Source organism: Pseudopodoces humilis, chromosome 23, assembly GCF_049639895.1.
Source record: "Pseudopodoces humilis isolate 2021_Gansu_Grassland_sample_001 chromosome 23, ASM4963989v1, whole genome shotgun sequence".
In the NCBI taxonomy this organism is placed as follows: Eukaryota; Metazoa; Chordata; class Aves; order Passeriformes; family Paridae; genus Pseudopodoces; species Pseudopodoces humilis.
The window spans coordinates 7,053,791-7,075,954 of NC_142222.1; the positions used below are offsets into that span (position 1 = coordinate 7,053,791).

General features: G+C 48.3%; 1 protein-coding gene across 7 annotated transcripts in view; it reads right to left on the bottom strand.

Annotated features, from left to right (window-relative positions):
* Positions 1-22,164, bottom strand: part of CAMKK1 (calcium/calmodulin dependent protein kinase kinase 1) — a 75,158-nt gene that overhangs the window by 4,628 nt on the left and 48,366 nt on the right. For 6 of the 7 annotated variants that reach the window (XM_005525864.3, XM_088066266.1, XM_088066270.1 and 3 more), the window contains 8 exons: positions 20,958-20,979; positions 18,991-19,079; positions 11,910-12,109; positions 11,279-11,332; positions 10,343-10,416; positions 6,145-6,232; positions 4,796-4,924; positions 4,381-4,484 (listed from right to left, as the gene is read on the bottom strand). In XM_005525864.3, coding sequence (XP_005525921.1) covers positions 4,381-4,484; positions 4,796-4,924; positions 6,145-6,232; positions 10,343-10,416; positions 11,279-11,332; positions 11,910-12,109; positions 18,991-19,079; positions 20,958-20,979 — 760 coding nt within the window. Of the gene's footprint in view, positions 1-380; positions 429-4,380; positions 4,485-4,795; positions 4,925-6,144; positions 6,233-10,342; positions 10,417-11,278; positions 11,333-11,909; positions 12,110-18,990; positions 19,080-20,957; positions 20,980-22,164 lie in introns of all 7 variants that reach the window. The other variant, XM_088066271.1, reaches the window with a different exon arrangement.

Here is a 22,164-nt window from a genome sequence, read left to right on the forward strand (position 1 = left end):
GAGCAGAGATGGCTCCAGCCCTTTCTTTTCCATAACCACTAAATATTAAACTCAAATTACAAAGCTCAGCCTTTCCCAAACTCTGTAGCTATTTCCTCTGCAAATGTGGGGCTGAGCACCAGCTCCTGCTAAAACCCAACTGGTTTTTTTTCACCCCTCCCTCCCTGAAAGCAGCTGAAATACCAAAGAATCACAATTAGAAATAATAATAAAAAGCATACATAAACATTAGTGTCACACACACAGAATGACTGCAGTAAAACTGCTCCTACAGGAAGGAAGGATGGAGCCAAATGCTCTCACTACCACACAAATCACACAGGCTGAGGAGGGGACACAGGTTTCTACAGCACCCAGGGGAAACACGGACATGGAATTACCTTAAAGATGGATGCAAATATACAGATGTGTTTAAGAGGAATCTGTCCCTGAGAACAAAACAGTGAGACAAAGGAAGAAAGTGATCATGGAGACAATGGCAGCAGGTGAAGGAGCTTGTGTTTCTGTGCCTCTCCAGCCTAGAGTGCAGAGTGGAATGGGGATGGAACATCAGCCACATTTAGCTGAAGGACAGATGAGGAAGGGCACTGGAGCACTCCTACAAACCCACTGCAGCCCCTAGCACTGCTGAAAGCTCCAGATGGCTTCCAGCACACTGCTGCTGCCCAGCTGGGCTGCCCTGGGCCGTGCCATTTGGCACCTCTGGCCTTTGGTGTCCTGTCAGCACCCTGTGCAATGGGGCAGAGCCCCAGGAGCACCGGGCCCCTCGCTGGAGGCACCTGCTGACAGGGCATTCCAGAGGGAAATCCTGTGCCACAGCCCCATGATCCCACCTACCTGCATGTGGGGCATGGCTCTTCCCACAAAACATGCAGTTCTGTCTTTGGGAGAAGCTGTTTCTGCTTGGAGACCTGGGCCAGACACTTTTTAAACCTCATTTTCTCCCTCGGCTTCCTTGTGCCTAACCTACATGTTTAATATGGCCCTAAGGGCAGTGACAGCCCTTTTGGTCCCTTTTTGGGAAGGCTGGAAACAGGGTAGGCTTTTAAAATACCAACTGATCCCCCACAGAGAAGCTGACAACCACATTTCATCAATAGTATTAGCAGCCATAACGGGGAAGTAAATTGGGTCTGTCAAAACACAGCAATTAATTTGATAGGTAGTAGCTGCAATAAATGAGAGCAATAAAATGTGGTGAAGCCAGTGCTGACTCAATTAGGAGAAATGTGGAGAAGGCAGAAGAAAAGCAGCAAACACTGTTACCAGAAATCCAGAACTTAGCTGTGAATGCTGAACTGGGCTGAAAAAAAAATACTCTGGAGCTGGAAAATGAGAAAAGATCAGTTGCTTCTGCAGCCACCATTAATGATGGGCATTGAACCTGGCCACAGTCTGCAGGATCTGCAGGGCTCCATGAATCACTGCCTCTCCTGGGAGATCCTGCATGAAAGGCAGGATCCAGTGACACCTGGCCACTGCCCAGGTGACAGCTGGCAGCACTCACACCATTCTAGGTGTGCAAAACAAGGGCTGTTAAATGGGGCGATTTTAGTTCCCCTCCTCCTGCTGAGTGTGTCTGCACTGAACATCTGCTTTTTAAACTGCTCACTGCTGATAAACAGAGCAATAAATGACAGCCAGGAGAGGATTCACTTCTTGCAGGTCTAAAGAGTGCTAAAAGAACTTTCTTTCCTCCCAGCATTAACTTAAGAACTGTTTCATATCAGTGGCGTCTTAATGGTGTCAAAGCTACAACAGCAAAGCCCTGCTGCCACCACAGACATGTGCACAGAGCATTTCCAGGAACAGAGCCCAGCACACTGTGTAGGTAATGCAGGGAGAAATTAAAAAAAGATTCAGCCACATGATTTAGTTTCCTCCTCTCCAAATCCCAAAGAGTGAGCTTGAAGGACAGCTCCATTTTAAGAGTCATCAATTAAGCATCAAATACCAGGAAGCTCTGGTACCAGAGCTCAGCTCAGCTGCCAGAGGATTTCCTACAGAGTATATCCTCAAAAATGGCACAGATGTAAGATGCTCGGAGCAGCAGTGAGTGGGGCTCTGGCAATTTCACATGCAGCCTAATTAAATAAATTGAATGTGAAACTGGAGTATTCTAATTGCTTTCCTTTTTTCTTCTGTAGAAACACAATAAGTTATTTCCTACCTACAACTAGAAGGAGATGCAATATTAAAAAATCTGATTTATGTCCCTCTAAAGACATTGCCACTGGGGAGAAGGAGCTCTGTGGAGGAGAGCTTGGGAATGTGTGGCTCATTTTTCTCTCAGCTCCTCCTGGGCAGCCACATGTCCAGAGCACAGTGATGGCTGCAGGCACTGCTTTTCTGGCAATCCCAATTTTGGGGTCTCCTGTCCAGCTACAAGGGTGATGGATATGTAGAAACTCTGCAGAGCCTTACTACAGCAATATAATCTGCTCCTGCAAGATCCTAAAACTTTACAGAAATCCAGACTCATTTGAAACTTATTTTAACACAGCTCTGCTCATAACACTGGCACTTCATATGTGTAGTAAGGGTGTTTTTTCTAGGGAACAACCAATATGAATTAAGAAGTGGATGAGCTTGGTATCTACTCTGTTTGCCCCTGAGGAAATAACACTGTCATCAAGAGATAACTCACTGAATAATGAATATTTCCCATTTAGCCATGGTTCAGTTGAAATGAGCATCATTAGATCCAACACATCTATTTCAATTTGAAGTTATTTTCATTAGATTCAGTCAGTAAAGTGTTTTCCAAAGTTTGAAATAATAATAATAATCCATGTGCCTTAAGAAGAGCAGCCCTGCTGTAGTGTTTAATATACAGCACCATTTGCTGGAGTTTTCAAGAATCTCAAAGGTAGAAGGGAACAGGTCCTTTGGAAATGGGCTCAAGGTGACCACCCTGAATTATCAGCTCAAGCAGGTCTTGAAAAGAATTTCTGCCTTGCTCCAAGTTACCTGTCTGTGACAGTGGGAAGAATAAAATACATTTTTCTTCAAATTTAGTAAATGTTTCCCCATTTCAGAGCAATGCAATGCAGTGACCAGGAATGATAGTGCAGATACAGGTAGGGGTGGGTATCCAATTAGCAATAACTAATTTGGAAGGCATTGAGTGAAGAGAAACAAATCAGGGCAGATCCCTTGTGCTAAGATGGCAAAGGAGCTGTGACTGCCATGCTCCAGATGTGTCCCACAGCAGCACTCATGAACAGGGTGTTTAAATGCCAAACTGGAATCTGGCCATGGACACCAAGACAAAGTCCCCAGTGGAGAGCTGGGGACCTAGAACATTATTATGCTTAATTGAGCTGAGCCCTTAAATCCCCACACACCTGTGAGAGACAGAGAGAGACTCCTCTGTGCTGTCAGTGGTGCAGTGAGACCCAGCACAACCTCGTGGGAGTCTGCTAGGAATGGTACTGGGATTCTGGGAGGAAAATAACCATTTTGGGACAACACAGCTTTGTTGTCAGCCACAGCCTCATAGATCCTGTGGGGTGAGAACTTTATTTATAAAAAAATAGCTGTCCCAGATCAGGCTACTGGTCCAGCTGTTATATACTGGACTGATGGACCAGAATCCTGGCTCTGAAAGGAACCAGTGACAAAAATGACGGAGAAAGAGTAAGAACCAAGTAAAGGACAGAAGAATTCTCTCTCCATCCCTGTACACACCATCATGGTTAAAAACTGTTGATGAATCTACTAGTCATAAAGACTTCTATTCCCTTTTTAATCCCAGTGTAGTAATTTATACCCAATCTCCAAAGCATCCCCCTGCAATATGATCCACTATTTCATTAACTGGCAGAAAACTCTGTGAAAAAAATACTGTATGTGTTCTCAAGTGAAAAAGCAATTTCAAAGTGTTCTCTTTTGTCTGACCATGATGTCTCTGCCCAGACTTGGGCCCCAGACCACAGGTAAAATCCCATCATCTCATTTTGAATTAAAATACCTTCATAAACTGCTCATTTGGGACCATTTCTGTTGTCCATAGAAAGGAGAGAAGAATTAAATCCTCCAATATATATCCAAACTAGACTTCAGTTAAACTTATTTTACTTCATCACTCTCTAATGGATCTTTGATCACAGCATTATAAATGAACAGGTGAAAGAAACAGACTCAAATTTAGCACCTTACATGTGTTTAGGCCAAACCCATCTTCCAAAGAGAACTGCATCTCTAAAAGAGTTTTTAGGCTGCAGTAGTACACTGTATTTCAATCTGAGAGGACCTGAGGTAGATTTTATCCCCAGTGTTTGATGCAGAAGGGTGTTCTGTCTTTAAATCCTACAGGAAAGATTTGCAAACTGCTTCTCCCTCCCTCCCCACAGGCCAGGTGTGGCTGTGGGTACCTACATCAGCAGGTTCCCTGGAGCAGACATGGATCTCTCCTCCCGCCTCGTCTGCACCTCGAAGGGATTCCCAAAGGAGCGCTTCCTCAGCATGGCCTTCACCAGGATCTTTGGGGAAGAGAACAGACCAGTGAGAACAGCAGGACTGACTCCTGGAAGCTGGTTCAAAGGAGTAACAACAGCTCCTTTAATAATTCAGCTGACATTTTACAGAGCTGCAGCAAAGAGCACGGAACCCACAGAACAGCTGCTTGAGAGAGTCAGGCTGCTGCAGTACTCAGACACAAGAAGTTCACCCTGGGTCAAAAGGCCAAGATTTCATGCCAGCAACACACGTGTCCCCTCTCCAAACCTCCTCCACCAGCTGGAGGCTTCAGCAGAGCCCCCAGCTCAGAGGATGTGGTGGATTTCACACGTACCACGGCTGGCAGGCTGGGGATGGTCTTCACGGAGTTCTTGACCTCCTCCTCGGTGACCTCCACCACGGAGCAGTGCTCCTCCTCCAGCGGCAGCGGCTCCGCGCCGCCCCTGCTCAGCCACGGGTGCACCTGCACGGGGGACACACAGCTCTGGGCTGGGACAGGAGTGGGGCACAGGGCTCATTGCAGGGCCACTTGTCAGCACTGCTCCATCTCCCACTGCTGCAGATGGGTTTTTAACCAGCTTCCTTGGAAGTGGCTGCAGTCTGGCTCAGTGCTGTCACACCTGCTGCCACCAACCAGCACCATGGAAGACTCTGAATCAAGTTTGAAACACTCTGAAAACCTGAGTTATCTGGAGCATTTTCATTTTTTTGTCTTGCATGCAGCAGAGCAAAGCCCCCTTTCCTTGCTGGCTCTCATGGGATGGGTTCTTGGCTGTGAACAGGAAGAAAGCCCTGTCCTGAGGGCATGGGCTGAGCAGAGCCCAGCCTGACCCATCCTCAGCATCCAAGGCAAGTCCCCAAGCACACCAGCCATCTTCTGTGCACAGCCAGGGACAAGGGCCAGCTCTGCTCCTCTACCCACAGGCTCTTACAGGGTGCCTGCAAGGGCTGTCAAGTGAAATCCCATAAATACAGCTCCAAACCTGGCTCTGGCCTCCTGGGCATGGAGGGAAGGGATGTCATGATTTTTTCGTGAAGCTCAGCCTTTCTACTGTCAGCCTTAGTGGCAATACTGGAGTTGGCTTGGGAAAAAGCAAAGCAGAGCTCGCCCTGTAGAGCATGCTGATGGATCTCCATGGAAATTTTGAGATCCTCCAGCAGGTCTAAAGCCTTGGTGAGGGGTGACAGGAGGACAGCAAGCCCATGCAAACCCAGAATGAAAGCACAACCTGTGAAGCACTGTGCCCTGCCAGGCCTGTTCATTCTTTCTGTTATTAAACACCTCCCAAATAATGGTGATAGAAACAAATGTGCTGCCTTGAGGCCACGGGCCACACAAGGACCAGAGGAGGAACACGCATCCAGTCCCTGGAAAGCACACCCAACACTGCCAGCCCAGGCTCTGCAGCAAGCAGCTCCCCTGACAACGCTGATTCTCCCAGGGATTCGCTGAGATCAGCCAGCTTTTAAGTAATTTTCATTTAAATAAGTAAACAAGAAAGCTTTTGTCAATATTCCCCAAGCAAGAAGCAGTGATGGGAGCTGTGGCTGCAAAATGAGTGCTCTCCCTTTCCAAGAGAGGGTGCTAGAGACAGCTCACAAACACTGGGAATAGCTCTGCCTCATTAGAAGGTACATAAAATCAGCTGAGACTAAAAACTCTAATATCAAGGTCCAACTTACCTTTATTTCAGGGACTGTTATCCTTGTTTCTGGATTTTTATCGAGCATGCGCAGTATCAGCTCCTTGAGCTCGTCACTTATCTGTGCTCTGAGTGAAGAAAACAGCAGCACACAGTTAACAAGGGAATTTTAAGTGCAGCAAAGCACAGTTCTTGCTGCAGTTACCTGGTAGAAAATCTGCTCTGCCCAGGAGATATTTTCCCTGCAACCTGGCTTGAAAAAGGAAGGCACCACAGTCACTGCTACAGGGCTTGGTTATCCTGTTCTGCCCCCTAACACAACAGCACACGCTCAAAATGCAGGATGAGGGATCATGTGAATGGGTCTGAGGACATCCCTGAAGAAAGCACCACATAGGGGAATTTCTGAGGGGAGATTTGGAACAACAAAGTGCTCCTGAGAGCAGAACTGGAGTTGAACTCTGTGAATCAAGAGTGTCACAGCTTGATTTGCTGAACCTGCATCATGAGCAACTGTATGCTGGATAAAACAGCCCCATCTGACGTTCAAGTTCCCAGCTAAGCTTCTAGGTTGTGTTATTTAAATTGCTTCCACAGCCCTGATTGCAGGCAGCCTGTAACTCAGTATTCCCTACCTGCAAAGCTCAGCCTTGAGGTAACAAAAGGAGGGAATGAACAAATAACGCAAATAAGAGAAATACATCTCAATTTTAAACACTATTTCCAAGATCTAAATGTGAGAGCACCTGAACCCAGAAGCCACTCTATTGACATGGAGCCCTTGGTCCTGCAGCCCAAAGGCTGCAGTGACTCCTGTGCTTAATGATGCAGGAGATGCCTTTAAAATGCACTAGATCTGAATGATCAAAGTGCTACTGCACAGCAAAATGCCAGCATCTGACTGAATTAGGCAGCTGAAAGTCTGTGTCACAAATGACTCTTGAAGAACTGTGTTTCTTCATGGAGATGGAACTTAGCAGGATAAAATGTGACTCCCCAGGAAGGCTGGATTTGAGACTGAAAACAACCCTGAGCAGCAGGTGCTGTGCCCACCTCCTCTGCACCCCCCTCCTCAGACAGAGAAGGGAATAAACTATCACAAACCAAAATGAAAACCACAGCACAGCAAGGGATATTTCAGTCTGATGAAAACAGAGCTGCTGCTTAATAATTCATGAATATTTTATTTGGGCTTTGGCTATGAGATCTTTACAAACATCCACAAGGAAATGCTGCTGGTTCAGAGGCAAAAAGGGGGTTCAGTTTGAAGTCTAAATAGAGTTGCATCAAGGCTCTGCTGTACACAGGCAATAGAGCCCAGACAAGGGGAAGAACAGGATGAGTCCTCAGGGACTGGGGTGACAATTTTAGCTGGAATGGAAAGAATGGTGCTGCTCTTGAGAAGAGCTCCAGAGGAACAGCCATGGGCAGTGAAGTGCATTTAGCAGGTCAGAACAAACAGGTTCTTTCCAGACACCACACTGATGCAGGTGGGATGTTGTTTTAAAAATACCTCAAATCAGCTCCGTGCCAAAGTGTCAACAGCTTTACTTAAAATACAATAAATAGAATATAAAACCACTCAACATTTCTGGGCACCAGGCTGATTTCTACGTATCACAGGATTAAAGCTCCATAAAGAGGATCACCATGTGTCAGGTGGGTTATGGCCAGGTAACAGATGACATCACCCTGTCTCTGGTTTCCCTCTCTCCAGTCTGCAGCAGGGTGTGAACACTGTGCCTGATGGCATTTTTCATTTGAAAATCCCTGTATGGGATTTCTCACAGCCACAGTCCCGTAAGAGCTCCCAGGAAAATGCCAAGCACAGAGCTCAGCATCCATTCAGGAGGGCTGCCAGCACCACAGATCACTTTACAGGGTGCCCACAGGTCAGGGAACTTTGTCCTGGCCTTCATGAGGAGGGACCAGGCAGAGCTGCTGGCTCTGCTGACACGTTTGGAGAGAAACTTCAGCTTGCTTTTTAGTCATGCCAGGATCCTCAGGGTGTGAGCTAAGCCCATTTGCTTCGTGTCATGCCAAGGACTCAGTGACATGAATGAGAACTCCAGTGCCATAAATATTTATCCTGGCATCTCCAAGGGAAGGGACAGGATGGTGACACTGGTACAGTCAGACCCATCTGTCCTAAAGGTTGTCAGGAAACAGGCAATGAGTTTCCATGGGCTGTCTGCAAACAGGGATGTGTCTTTTGTAGCCATGGTGAAATAAATTGAAACCAAAATACTCCTCACTAGAGAGGTGCTAATTCTGTGGGAGGTCAGGGTGGATCCACTCCAGTGAATTCCATGTCTCTGTTGCTGCCTCTAACAAATAGATGTGGTTTGGACGGCTGTCAACACCTAGTAACCCTCAGCTCCTGCAACAACCTAATCAGGGGGTGCAGCTTTTTTTAGACTGGGAGAACAGGTCACTGAGGAATCCACATAAATCATGCAGCCCAATTATCGCTGAAGGAAATGCCTGAATGAAGGAATGGATCTCAGCACAAGCCAGTTAGCCCATTAAATGTTAATCACTTACTGCAGAGGCAGATGGGAACAGTCACTTATAAGCTGACTGCTAACCCAAATACATGGTGGCTGAGGGAGGGGTGGGAGTTTTGCCAGCCCTGAGCAAAGGAGAAAACTGCCAGGGGAACATAAACAGGTTTGGGGTTTTTTTGGCTGCAGTGCTGTCAAGACAAAATCTTGTTCCAGCAGTGGAGCATGACCAGCCTTTGTGCTCCTAAAGCCTCAAGTCCAGTCACCTGGTGCTGCCAGAACTGCTCCCTCCCCACACTGGGGGCTGTGGGTGCCATCTACATGGCCAGACCCCAGGTCCTTGGAGCTCCTGAGGCCCCTGGGCTGCAGCTGGGCAGGGGTGGCTGAGCTGTCTGCAGTGGCTGTGTCTCCTCAGTGCAGGGGTAATTAATGTCTGTGGAGCCAGGGCTCAGGCAGCCCAGATGTCTAAAGGAGGGCACTCTGAGTATCCATCACGTTCTGTGGAATCAGAAGTCTGAGACTGCCAAGGTAGAGGCCCAGCCCTTAACTGTAATGTGAAAATTCAGTGAGCATTTCACAAAGAAGTCTTGCCTTCTTTACATGCACATCCCACAGGCTGCCTGACAACATCCCTCCCTTCCTCTCTAATACCACATGTGCCTCTCATTAGCGTTTTCATTTGTGCTTGCTCCAAATCAAGTAATTTTACCTATACATTTTTATTAGAATGAGCAATTAGGCCAAGAATTCTTTGCCTAGCTACTGTGTGGATTTGGGAAGGAAAACAAAGAGTCCAGCTCTGGCTACTTCATCTGTCAGGAGCCAGGGGAAACAAATTCTTCACCAACAGAAAGTCACCAAAGGCCTGAAGCTGGAGGGAATGCTGAGGAGTGGCCAGCACTGGAGGCTACAGGAATGGTGACCATGGAGCCAGCATGACTCAGCTCCTGCCAGACTCTGACAGCACCACAAACACTCCTCACCTCAATCCTGAGCTTCCCCTGCTCAAATGCCACGTGAGTGGCCTTGGCTTGTCCCCTGCACTGCTGTGACCACAGCTGGCCCTCTCCCCTGCCCATCCCAGCACTGCCACTGTGCCCCACGGGCGTTTCCTTCACTGACCAAAGCAGGCTGGGAGCAGCAGCACACAGGGGAATTAATTCCTGCTTTTTTCATAACTGGCCCCTCTCTGCAAAAGACAAGCCCATGTTTTCCTGGGCAGGGCTGGGGGAGTGGGATTTGCTGAGCTGTGGTTGTCTCAGGACAAGCATCCTTCCACCAGACAGCTCCCCTGGCTCCAAGGGAAGCCCACAGGAGAGGGATGTGTTTACTCAGACCAAGACCGAGGTTTATCACCACACTGCTTTTAAAAATGAATAAATGAAATCATTCTGGTGGCTGCTGCATGGGGAGGAAGAAAACCCCAACCAAACCATGCATCCAGCATCTCCAGAGTCAAGTAGGTGGGGCAGAACTTCCTAGATCCAGGAATCCCTTCACTTCCAAAGGGCCATTTCCTTTAGTCCCTGTCTGCACAACAAGGACAGAGGAAGAGCAGAAGCACTTTTAACAACACCCCAACAGCACCAGCACAAAACCCTCATGAAGGACCCAGGAGAACACAGAGCACCTCACCCACTCATGTCCATCCCTCCATGGTGCCCCCTGTGCCACACAGAGAATGATGCTGAAAACTGAACTTTATTTTACAGTAGCAGAGTAAAGTTTACTCACTCTTCTGGGAACTCCACAGGCTTGGTCTTGATCCTGTTATGAAGACCCAGAATATATTCATCTATAAAAGGGCACTGTAAAACAAACAAGAAGTTTTCCAGTTGTCCAAGATCCTGGCATCACTCAGGCATTTGTCATTCATTTAACACCAAGTACAACCTCTGCACTCCCTAGGTTTTACACAGAGATGGAAATAAATTAAACCTCCCCACACACAATAAGTCAATTCATTCCTTATTAGAAAATAAATTCAGAAAAACAGCAGAGGCATCTCGGGAATACATAACTGGACTGGAATGCCCTCCTTCATCCAGCCTGCCAGGTGAACTGCCTCTGTCACCTTCCCTGGCCACTTCTGACCCCAGAGCTGGATGCCTGGTGCCTGTGTGGTGTGTGCTTGGACAGAGGTTCAGGTGACATTCCTGCCCACAGAGACTGCACACACCTGCTGTACTGCTCATCCTGGGCCAGCACGGCTGGGACATGAGGGAAAAGCCAGGACAGGACATGGAGTGTGCAGAAGGCAGCACTGAAGAGCTGTCTCTGCCAAACTGGACCCCCCATCAGTCCTAACTCAGCCTTGGCAGACAGAGATTTCTGTAATCAGGTTCCAGAAACGCCGCAGCAGTTTGGGATCAATCCTACCCCTCTATCCACGCTCTGGCTCATTTCTAAATGCAGGCAATGTGGATAAACCCCCCACAAACTGCTGCTGCTGCTGCTCTGGGTTTGTGGCACAAACAATGGCTCCACATTCAGGGCCCAATGCTGGAAATGATCCTTTCCACAGATCACAGCATCAGCCCCTTCTGATCTGCAGGGGGATTTTTGAGCTTAGGTCTTTGTCTCTAATATCTGCCTTTATTTGGAAAGGAAAGAGCCAAAAGCCAGGCAGACAGTGCAGTGCAGGGCTCCAGCAGCTGAAAGGCAGCTTACCTTCCCATAAACAAAGCAGTACAGGGTGATTCCCATGGCCCACACATCCAGTGCCTGAAAAAGCAAGAAGAGAGAGTAAAGGAGAGGCAACACAGGTGATCTGAGTATTTTCCCACCAGTTCAGAAAACACTATTTGTATGGATTTAACATTTGCTATGTCATTTTGAAGTTGGGTTCCTAAGGGCAGCTCTTGCACCGCTGAGGAATGAGGGCTGTGCTGGGCCAAGCATTGCTGTGACCAGCAAGCAGCCCCTTCTTACAGGAAATTACACCATTCAGGGCTGAACCTCAAGAGTTTTCCAGACAAAAAAAAAATCCCTATTAGACCCTACCCCTTCCAAGGAATTAAGATATGACCTTGGTGCTCAGCAGCCCCCTGTGCCTCTTGATTGTTTTGGAAGGGAATCAAAGGCTTCCTCCTTTCCCTTTGGGCAGGGAAAGGGCTCTGGCATGTGTCTGCCCACTGCACAGGACAACCCATGTGAGCTGAGCCTGGACTGGAGAGAATCAGAGCTCCAGTTTTTCTAAATGACAGCCCAAATTTGTGCCACCATCAGGGTGCAGGTGTGGCACTGCCCTTTGTGCCATGCCTGGGGGTCCCAGAGACTCCAGCTGTGAGCACAGACCTACCTTTCCACTGAAACTTTTGCCAGTCTGTGAGATGGCCTCTGGTGCCATGAAGGCTGGTGTCCCTGCTGTGCTGGAAAGCTGGGCATCATTCCCTTCAAACTGATTGCTGACACCAAAATCCGCGATTTTGACGTGGCCGTCGTCTCCTAAGAGCAGGTTGGAAGGTTTGATGTCCCGGTGGATGATCTTCTGGTAGTGCACTGAAAAACACCCAAAAAAGGGAGCATGGTCAGCCATGGCAGCCAAGACACCCGGGGGAAACCTTTCCAGGAGGTGAAAATAAAGGTGCAAGACTCAGGCACTGCATTCCCAGCACTGTAAACCAGAATAAAAACCACCCCTCTTGTGCAATATTGCAGTTGAAAGACATTTCCAGGCCAACAGAGCGAAGCAGAGAGCTGTAGGAAAGTGGCTGATTTCTCAGGAACTTGGAGAACTTGAAAAATTAAAAAAACCACCAACTTTCAGAACATGAAATGACCCCAAAAGCAGAACTGTAGAAAACCCAGGAGACTTTACTGAAGGAGGAGGAGGAAATTCTCTAATCCTGCCCTCCCCAGAGGACCAGGACCCCCTGGCCTCCGTCCTCCCCTGGCTCCAACCACTGTTTTCACATTTCCTTCTTGCAAACAGAGCATGTTTGTTTTTACACCTCCCCATGAGCACTTTTCATATCTCCTAGGAAATACTCATTGGGTGGAGGAAAATGCTGATCTAACCCTTTCCTGCTTTACAAACCTGACCAACACACTGCCACAAAGGCAGCCTGCCCTGTGGAGCATCCCACTTTGTGCTTTAGGACCAAGAATGAACAAACTTCATTTAACTTTCTGCTCTCTTCAAGCCAACTTTCCAGCAGACCGTGCCTGGGGAGGGGAAATCACACTTGCAGATTTATTTTTTTTTTTGCAAGTCCCTCTCCTCAGTTTAAAGCACTGTTGGGGGATGCTGTCCTTGGCACAGTAAAGAGCTGATCTGGAGATCCAGCAGACAAAAACTTGCTGGAGAGCACCAGTACTTCCATCTTCTTCCAGATGTGCACCAACTGCATGGCCAGGCTGTACTGGGAGGCAGTTAATGCTGTAACAGCCTGCCTAGACAGGATAAACACCAAAACCCTGCAACAACAGTAATTAGGAGGAGACATCTGCTCAGCAGCAGAGCTGGTGGCAAGCTTACATTTCATTATGGTAATATAAGGAGAGGAAATAAGAGTGAGGGGGGAAGAGAAGTTTTCTTTCAAGAGATGATGAGCTGCCTTTCAGGCAGGTGTCTGCTGTCATGCCTGATACCACAGGGCTAAGATTCCCAAAATCTCTAAAAAAACCCCAAAACAAGTATGGACCACATGAATACATCCCTGGAGCTTGTTCTGTGAAAATTAAGGCAAGCAAGAACTCCAGGCTTTTTATTGTTTCTTCCTTGTAGGCAAGTAAAAAACCACAAACAAAATAAACCACAAACCATTTTCTCTATCATATAACTGTATTTTGCAAAACATTCCCTACCTCTGCACCATCTAATGAAAGCTGAGGAACACTGTGAGCTGTTTTCCAGCTGCCACGTGTTTCCTCAGTGCCCATTTCTGCTGGTCCCCAGCAGGTCTGGACACTGCTGACTGCTGGGCACAGAAACAAAGAACAAAGAAATTAGAAACACATCCTTTGCAAAAATCAATGCCATCAAACAATGGCTCATTTGGCCAATGAATATTTGAGTTTCCAGGTGAGAATGCTGCTCAAATTCAAGCCCATATGAAAAAACTGCCCAAAAAACTGCCTAATAACTTCCTGAAAATCTGGCTTTTTAGGGCTTTTTGTTTTGTTTCCTCACTACAATGTGTTTGAACTGAGTTGGTAATAGCAGCTAGCTGTGCTCCAGTAGATGGGACTGGAGAAAAGGGCAGATTTTGGGGAAGTTCTCTGCTGCTGAGCCAGCTGACTCCTAGCTGTTCCCTCCTATGCGGGTCTCCACAGTTCTCCCATTGCCTCCCTGCCTCTTAGCAAAGCCCTGCTGAGCACACCACATCATTCCTTTCTGCTCAGTCCCTCAGCTGCCCTTGGTGGGAGGAAACAGCTGTTTTACAAACACTCCTCATTCTAGATCCCACAGACTTTCCCCTTCACTCAGGGGCAGATGCCTGGGAACTGTCTGCCAACAAATCCACTGACAGGGAGTGAAGACCCAGAGGAAGCACAGATAGAAGGGGTAAAAGAGATCTTGCTCCTTACTCCTTTTAGAAAAGGTGTTTTTCACTGCATTCCTTTCTGGGAATCTTGGAGACCCAGCAGATTAACACAAACTTGCTGAAAGCTCATTTAAAAATTACGCATATAAAACTTTGCAATGCACTGACACGTCCTGCTATTTACTGAGGCCACTGCTGAATTCTGCTTGATTAAAACCAGAATCCCATTCCCATTCAAGGGCTAAAGCAATCCATATGGTGCTACTGCAGAGTCTGCTTAGTATTACTCTCACATTGCCCCTGTAGCAAAGAAATGATTTAACACCCTCCCAAGGAAACTGCTGCACCACCAGACAGAGCTCAAAACAGATCAAGACTCATCCTCAGTGCTCTGCTGAGGAAGGGCTGGAGGACAGGGCTGTCCAGGGGGAGCAGCCCCATCCCATGCTCAGCTCATGGCATCAGGGGGAGGATCCCAGCTGTGATGCTGTCAGCTCTCCACTGTTCTGCTGCTCTCTTGCACCCATGAAGCCTCTGCCACTTGGCTAAGTTGCTTAAACCCAAGTTTTGCACCTCAGTGCTACCCAGAGCAGCTCAGCTTCCCTCTCTGTGCTCCATCCTCAGCTGAGCACCGTGCTCCTGGCACAGGCTGTGCTGTGGGTACTGCCAGCAGGAAGCAACAGGGAACAGAGACAGGTAACCTTGTCTGTGCTGTCCTTCTGCTCCTGTCCTCCAGCCCACAGGAGCACAGCCTCATCACCAGCCACAGGGGACGTGCAGAGCTCCCTGCCATGGTCCAGGGCAGCGTGGGGAGGGAGGGCAGCAGGGCACAAGGGTTGTTGTGACAGAACAACCTGCACAGGCTGTGCCAGGGGCTGCTCCCAACCCCCAGCAGACACAGAACGGCATCAAACAACAAAAATCAAACTGCCTGATCTAAAGAGGCCCCAGCACATCTCTCTGATCTTCTCCATCAGCTAATTACTCTCACTGTTGTACAGAGTCCTCATTGATCACTATCAGCAACACTTGCAGCTCATGAAAGGGTTTTTTGTTTGGTTTCTATCAGCTAAGGAGAGCTTGTCTGCACGTGATAAAACACAAGCCAGCCTCTCTTCTCCTGGTGGTGTCATTTATAACACCCAGAAGCTTGCAGCTGTAGCTCTCACCCCAACAAGCTCTGTTTGAGGAGCTCCAAACTTGGACAGGCAAGAGGCAGGAGACAGAGAAGAGGCAGATCCCCATTTCCCACATGGGAGCAAGCAGCTTTCTGGGAATTACAGAGCATGCAGCAGCTCCACCACAGACTCATATCCCAGCTCTGCTGACCCACACCAACCTGAGGAACTCACCTCTGCCAAGAGCCAAAGCAGATAAAACCATCTACACCACTGGTGCTTTAGTGCACCCACCCTGGACTTACCCTGCACTAGATATTCTTCAGAAGACACTGTGTTGGCTCATTTGCTTAAATTTTCTTTTAAGATAATGGAAATTATGCCCATATATTGATATGGGATATGAGATATAAGCCTTATCTCAGAAAATCCAGCTTTGAAAAGCCAGAGCCTTTGCTGAGGCTCCAGGCTCAGCATGCAGGGCCCTGGGTCACTGCAGTTCTCCCTGCAGAGCTGCTGCTGGAAGGGTAATTCCCCAATGCCTTTAGCTGCATGTCATTACCCTCCCTTCAACCCCACAGCTCAGAGAGACGAGCCTTCCTCTGCAGAGGGGACACCAAAACTGCCCCCCTCTTAGACACAGCCACAGGAGGAGAACTGCAGACTTCACCAGAGATTGCAGGAAATAAGGTTTTTTCTTCTTCAGCCAGGCTGACAGAAACTGTTTTAGCTTCTCGTGACTCGAATACTGAGCCTGCAGCTCCAGAGCAGCAGGGACAGTCACTGTGCTTCATCTGGACTGTCAAAGTCAGCAGGGTTTTCCCCTGGGTCACGCTTGTGTGCGTGTTCTGCACTGTCTGCTCCTGGCCAGTGTCACAGCCAGGCTCCTGCCCACACAGCCCTTTTGGCTGCTTATTCTTATTCCTTACTCAGCTCTTACTAAATGAAGATTCTCATGTCCCAATCCAAAAATCAAACTGGGATACCCACCTGGCATATCCCTCATGTCTTTTGCTGAAGCATGATGACTATTTCCTACCCAGCACACACATTTCTGCTCAGTACCTCTACGACAGCAAAGTTTGCCTTACTAGAAGGGAGACTGAAGTTGAAATAACCCCAGCCAAGCACTGCTAGAGGGGAGTTACAAGTGGAAAGGCTGGAAATTGCACATATCCCTAATTCACAGAGATGCTTAAGCACATGCTTTAGTTAATGACACAAATAATCCAGTCAACTTTCCCATCCAAAGCACTTGAGCACACTCTGGAATTACCACTCCCAGACTGCCTCCCCAGTTCCTGAGGGGCTGTGCAGGGCCAGCAGTACTGGACAGGTCTTGAAACTGGGAGCAAAATCACTTTCCTTTGAAGGGCCCATTTCACCAGGAGCCCAATTACAGTTTGTATGTGCTGAAACAACTCCTGACACAGCCCACACCACAGAGTCCAGGCCTAAGGCAGGGCCTCTAAAACAGAACATTAATATCACCATGCCTAAACTCCAAATAAAATCCCAGCACTGTAGGGGCCAGAGGAAGGGAGACTCGACCATGGGCAGATCTCCCTGACTCTCAGACCTTGAACCCATTTCTTCACTGCTTGGTGAACAAGGCTGGGACTCTGCTTGGATCAAAGTGTGCTATTAGACACACTAAACCCAGAAACCCAGCCAAAAGCAGGTGACAGCACTGTGCCATTGCCTGGACCAGGGAGCTCCTGGCTCTCTCCAGGGCTCTGTCCCTGTCTCCCACCCAACTCTCATCACCTGGACTGCTGCCTCCCTCCAAACTTCCCCCACAGCCAGACCTCCTGCAGAAGGCCTCCACCCCAGGCAAACTCCATGAAAAAATCAGTGAGAGCAATCCCCAAAGACACACAGACATGCCACCACCACTGATTTAAAAGGTGATTTAAAACGTCTCCCAGCACCTTGGCTTCTACAGCCCCTTCCTGCTCACCATTAACACCTTTCAGGCTCCAACAGGAATCCAGTTTACAACTTCTAACCTGATGAAATCCACCCAACAATGCTGCATTTGCTGCTGTGAGCTTCAAGCAGTTGCATGGTTATTGAGCCTCCCAAATTACACAACAATTATGGATGCTTACATTAAAATTACCTTGCAATCTCTGGATTGCCTGGCAACACTCTTCCTTCAACATGCACAAATGGTGCACTTTTCCTCTTAATTATATAATAATTGCCATGCATTTACCCAGCAGTTCAGAGAGAACACCATTTTTAACTTTCATTTGCTAATAAAATAAGTGGTTACTCAATGGTCCAAAATAAAGCATCCTATTGTTCCTGTTGCTGAGAGTGCTTGGGCATTCTATAATTTATTGTTGAATTTCACTCCCTCTGCTTAAGACTACCCACACTTTGCTGGGCTTTTTTTTTTTTTTTTCCCAATCTATGAAACTCAAAGTTTCCTCTGAGCAGGAACTGTTCCTGCAGCAGCATCCAGCACAGCAGAGCTTGGATCTCCCAGCTGAGGCACACAGGCTCTGCTGCAATCTGAATGCTAATGGGAATATAAAAAGCTGCAACTTCATCCTTCAAGCTCTACTCAAAGACAGTCTTGAGATTCCTATTCATATATTAATTTCTACCAATTTTCTGGGGTGACCTGACTAATTTTGCAGCACCTGGAAGCTTCTGGACTGTCAGACTTGCTTTTATTCCCTGCTGGTTTTAGACAAAAAATGAGGTGGTGCTGCATTTCAATGTGGAGAGGGACTGAGACCCTGCAAACCATGTTCCTCTGCCTCAGCAAGGCCCATCATGCTCAGAGACTTGTTCTCTCTCAGTGGTTGAAGCCAAGTGAGTAAATCCTTCTGGTTTAAACTGGCTACCTGATTATTTTGTTTACTACCCATTAGTTACTGTGTTTTTAGAGACAAAAAAGATTCATTTCCTGTCCAGCACTTCCCTGACACGTAGGATTTTATAAGCCTCTGCCACAGCACTCCTTTCCAGGATAATTTTCCAGTCATAAGAGCTTTGGTCCTATCTCTGTACCTAAGATATTCCAGGACCATCCTGGTCATCACAGGTTTGTGCCAGCAGGGACATGTCAATGACAATGGGGCCAGAAAAATCCCTGCTAGATTCACAGGCCTATGGTGGCCTCCCTGTACTCTGCAGAACAGGCACTCAGCAGTGAATCTGGCCTCAGCCACAGAGGGACAAGATGTCACCAAAGGAGGTGACAATAATCAAACAGGCTACAAAGAGGAACTCTGCTCTGGAGTCTGGGCAGAGCCTGGGAACTTGATCCACCACCTTCCTGGGAGGGCACAGAGTGACAGGGAGTCACCCAGATGGATTCTGCAAGGGGGGTGGGCAAGAACAGACATCCTTCCTGTGCTGCTCACCAGTTCTGCCACGGCCAGTGCTTGCCCTGCTAAGCTAGAGACAGGGATTTGTTCCAGCTGAAGCTGACTGAATCCATGACACTGCAAACACCCTTTTTCTGCCTCTGCTACTGCTTCAAAGACAGCCTCCAAAAAGAAATAAATTTAAGAAAAAAGATAAGAATAAATAAGAAGAATAAAAAAGAAATAGGTGGAAGAAAAAACTATTTGCCTAATGTCCTTTCTAAGGGTTCTGTGACACTTCCTGGGTAAACCCAAGCTGAGAGGGGCCACCTCCAACAGCAACTCCATCCCAGGCAATCCAAGGGGCCCTCCCTGGCTCATCCAACAGCTCCCCCAGTGTCAAGATGAGCAGGGAGCTGAGGCACACCCTCTGCCAGCTCTGGGGTACTCACAGTACTCGATGCCCAGGACGATGTCTCGGAAGTAGAGCCGAGCCTGCTCCTCGCTGAAGGGCTGCTCACTCGGCACCTCCATCACAGGCCTGTTGGGAAGAGGGACAGCAGCTCAGTGCTTTGCAGAAGGGCAGTAACACCCCTTGCTGGAGGAGTTTGTTCTCCACGCCCCAGCACTGAGGACCAGGCTCCCAAAAGGCTCTGGGTGCTGTGGCACAGCAGGGAGGTGTGTGCATTCTTTCTGGACGTGGTGATGCTTTGGTTACTGAGCTTGGCTAGTGATGGGTGGCTTTGCATAGCCCCTGAGCCAGCATGAGCCACAGAGCCCTCATCATCATCATCATCAGGATTAACTGCTGATGTCTGCACAAAATGAGTCAAACACTACTCACTGACAGTCCTAATGGGAGAAGAACAAAGCTGGAGCTGGCCTTTGGCTTCCTGCTAAAGCTGCTCATGGCTGTGAGCACCAGCATTCCCATGAGATCCCAGTCAGCAGTGGGGACAGTGCCTGTTGCTGTGCACTGCATGTCCTGCCTGCTGGGGCTCAGTCCTGATGCAATATCATTGTGCAGCTGGTCTGCACTGAGGCAGAATCCAGACATGAACCACTGGCTCAGAGGTTAGATGGGAGTATTTTCAGTGTATTGTGCTAAACTGCTTCAAAAACCTATTCAGCTGCTCAGGGTTCAGCCCTGAACAGCCAAGGTTACCTGGTCAGCTTCTCCTCTCCTTTTCTTTGAATGCTGCCACTGCTGAGGGATGCACAGTCTCCTCTAAAAGCCCCTCTTCTGCCTGTGCCTGCTGAAAGCTGAGGGCAAAGAGGCTGTAAGAGCTAGTCAGAGTCTCCTGCTCCCCCATGGATGAATGGCTGGAGATAAAGACTTCACTGCACTGAGGGCTAATCCTGCCTGTGCTCAGCAGCTTGGCTTTGCATTTGGGCACACATCCACTGACTGCAGCTGGATTTGAGTGAGTGCTCCTGGGACACCATCCTGGCAAGCCAAACCCTGGCAGAGAACAGCCCATTGCCAAAACCAGGCTCTGTGGCTCTTCCCACAGCAAACCCTTTCTGCAGCATTTCCCTCTTCTCCCTTGCTGCTCATTTGATTGATGACCTTCATCTCCCATTTGCATTTTTCTGCCACTGCCTTCCCTCCCTCTTTTATGCACATTTTCCTGTTGCTGAAACCAGGGAGAAATAATGTGAGAGCAGGGCTGGCAGAGCCACTAATGGAGTCTAATTGCCTCCTGCCAGAGGCAGCCAGGCTGCACTTGGATGAGCCACAGGTTCCCCAGCCCCAGCTATTTACAGCAGCTCCCTCTCCTACAGGACAGGCATCAGCCTGATCACCAGGGAGACTGGAGAGCCTCTTGCCAGCAGCTTGTTCATGGGGCCAGAGAGAAAAATAACCCCTCTGGGAATCTCCTCCATCCTGGGCACAGAAATCGTCACCTCACTGGGACTGCAGAGCTGCAGAATCAGTGCAGGTGTAGCAAAGAACAGCAAGGAAGCTCTTACCACCTTATCCCTTTTTCTACTATGCAAAAGAAATGTGACAACACAACACCTCCCATGAGAGGTTAGTGCTGAGGGCAAAATAAGGCAGCAGGTGGCAAGTAAATCTTGATGCAACCACACACCCCTTGTGTCAGAGGAAGCCACAATGTGGCTGGAACCCAGCAGAATATTCCTATTCAAACCTTTTCTTCCAGGAACCTGATGAGGAATTTTCATAGCATTTGTTTTCCAGATCAGAGTCTGGCACCAGGACATGTCCTCCCAGCCCATTTCTATTCACCACATCATTCCAGGCTGTAGAAGTGCAAAGGCAACTACAGCTGGGTTTTGCCTCCCCTGCAGACAGGGTTTGCCCCACTGGACATATCAAACCTCCATTTCACATGGGAACCTGATGATGAACACCAAAATTTTCAACAGAAGGGATCCCAGGAGGGCTACTTACCCTTTCCTCATGAGGTCAAACACTGCAAGAAAAGGAAATAAACCATGAATGAATGAGAAGAGCAGCCTGGGCTTATTTGTTATTCATCACCTACAAAAACACATCCATTCCCATACCTGCAAAATCAATTTATCTCCACTCATTTCTCTTCCCTCACCCGTGATAAGGACACCAGAGGATGCAAAATGAAAATATTCATCCCTTCAGCACAGACAAATATCCCCTCTCCTGCCAGCTCTGTACAGGGAGACAGCGGGTGCTAATTTATCAACCGCGGTGCCGCCGCTCTGGGTGTCAGCCCTCGTTGATTTGAGCCCCGTTGTATCTCCAAGGGAGGGTGTTTGGTGTGATATCCCTACTAAATTGCTGATAGTGAAGGAGATGCTGTAAGAACATGCTGCTCCATTTCTGCTGTGTCAATCAGCAGCACAGCTACAGCTTTGTCAGAGCCAAACACTCGCTGGCGGGAGCGACTGAAGAGGATTTGCTGGTGTGAGTTGAGGATTGTGGAGCACATGAGTTTGTGTGTCTGATTAGGAGGTTGGGGAAAAGTGTTTTTCTGATCCTGCTCTGTAAACAGGAGATGGATCTGCTTTTATCTAGAGTAGGAGAGCTCTTTCCCCATTAATTATATGGGGATTTCTTGCACCTCTCAAAAAATCTGAGCAGATCCCCTCCCCAAAGCAGTGTGGGATCCTCTGAAGGAACAAACACAACGGGGCAGCCTGAATTGGCTCGTGTTGCCCTCCAGGCTGAAGAAGCTGCAGCTTGTGGAAGCATTTCACTATTCAACCACTCTCTACTTTTGCAGGTTGCTCAGTGCCTGTTGACATCCCATCCCATCCCATCCCATCCCATCCCATCCCATCCCATCCCAGTGCTCACAGCAGTGCCTGATCCCAGCAGTCACAGGCAAGGAGCAAACACCACCTCCTCTAGATCTGCTTTGCAGAGGCAGGAGCTTGATGTGCCTGAACTTCACGGGATCCCAGGAAGATGAAAGGGGTGGTGGAACATGGACAGCAGGGACATGGCCACTGCTCCTCACTTAGGGACCAGCACAACCTTCAATAAGACCAGGAGAATCCCCACCTGTCCTGCTGCTGTTGCTGCTATTTCTCCACAGGTAGAGCTTGGTTTAGGTTTGGGTTTTTTTCCCCTCTGCAGCTTTCTACCTCATCTCTCCCCTTTCCTCCAATCCCCAGGA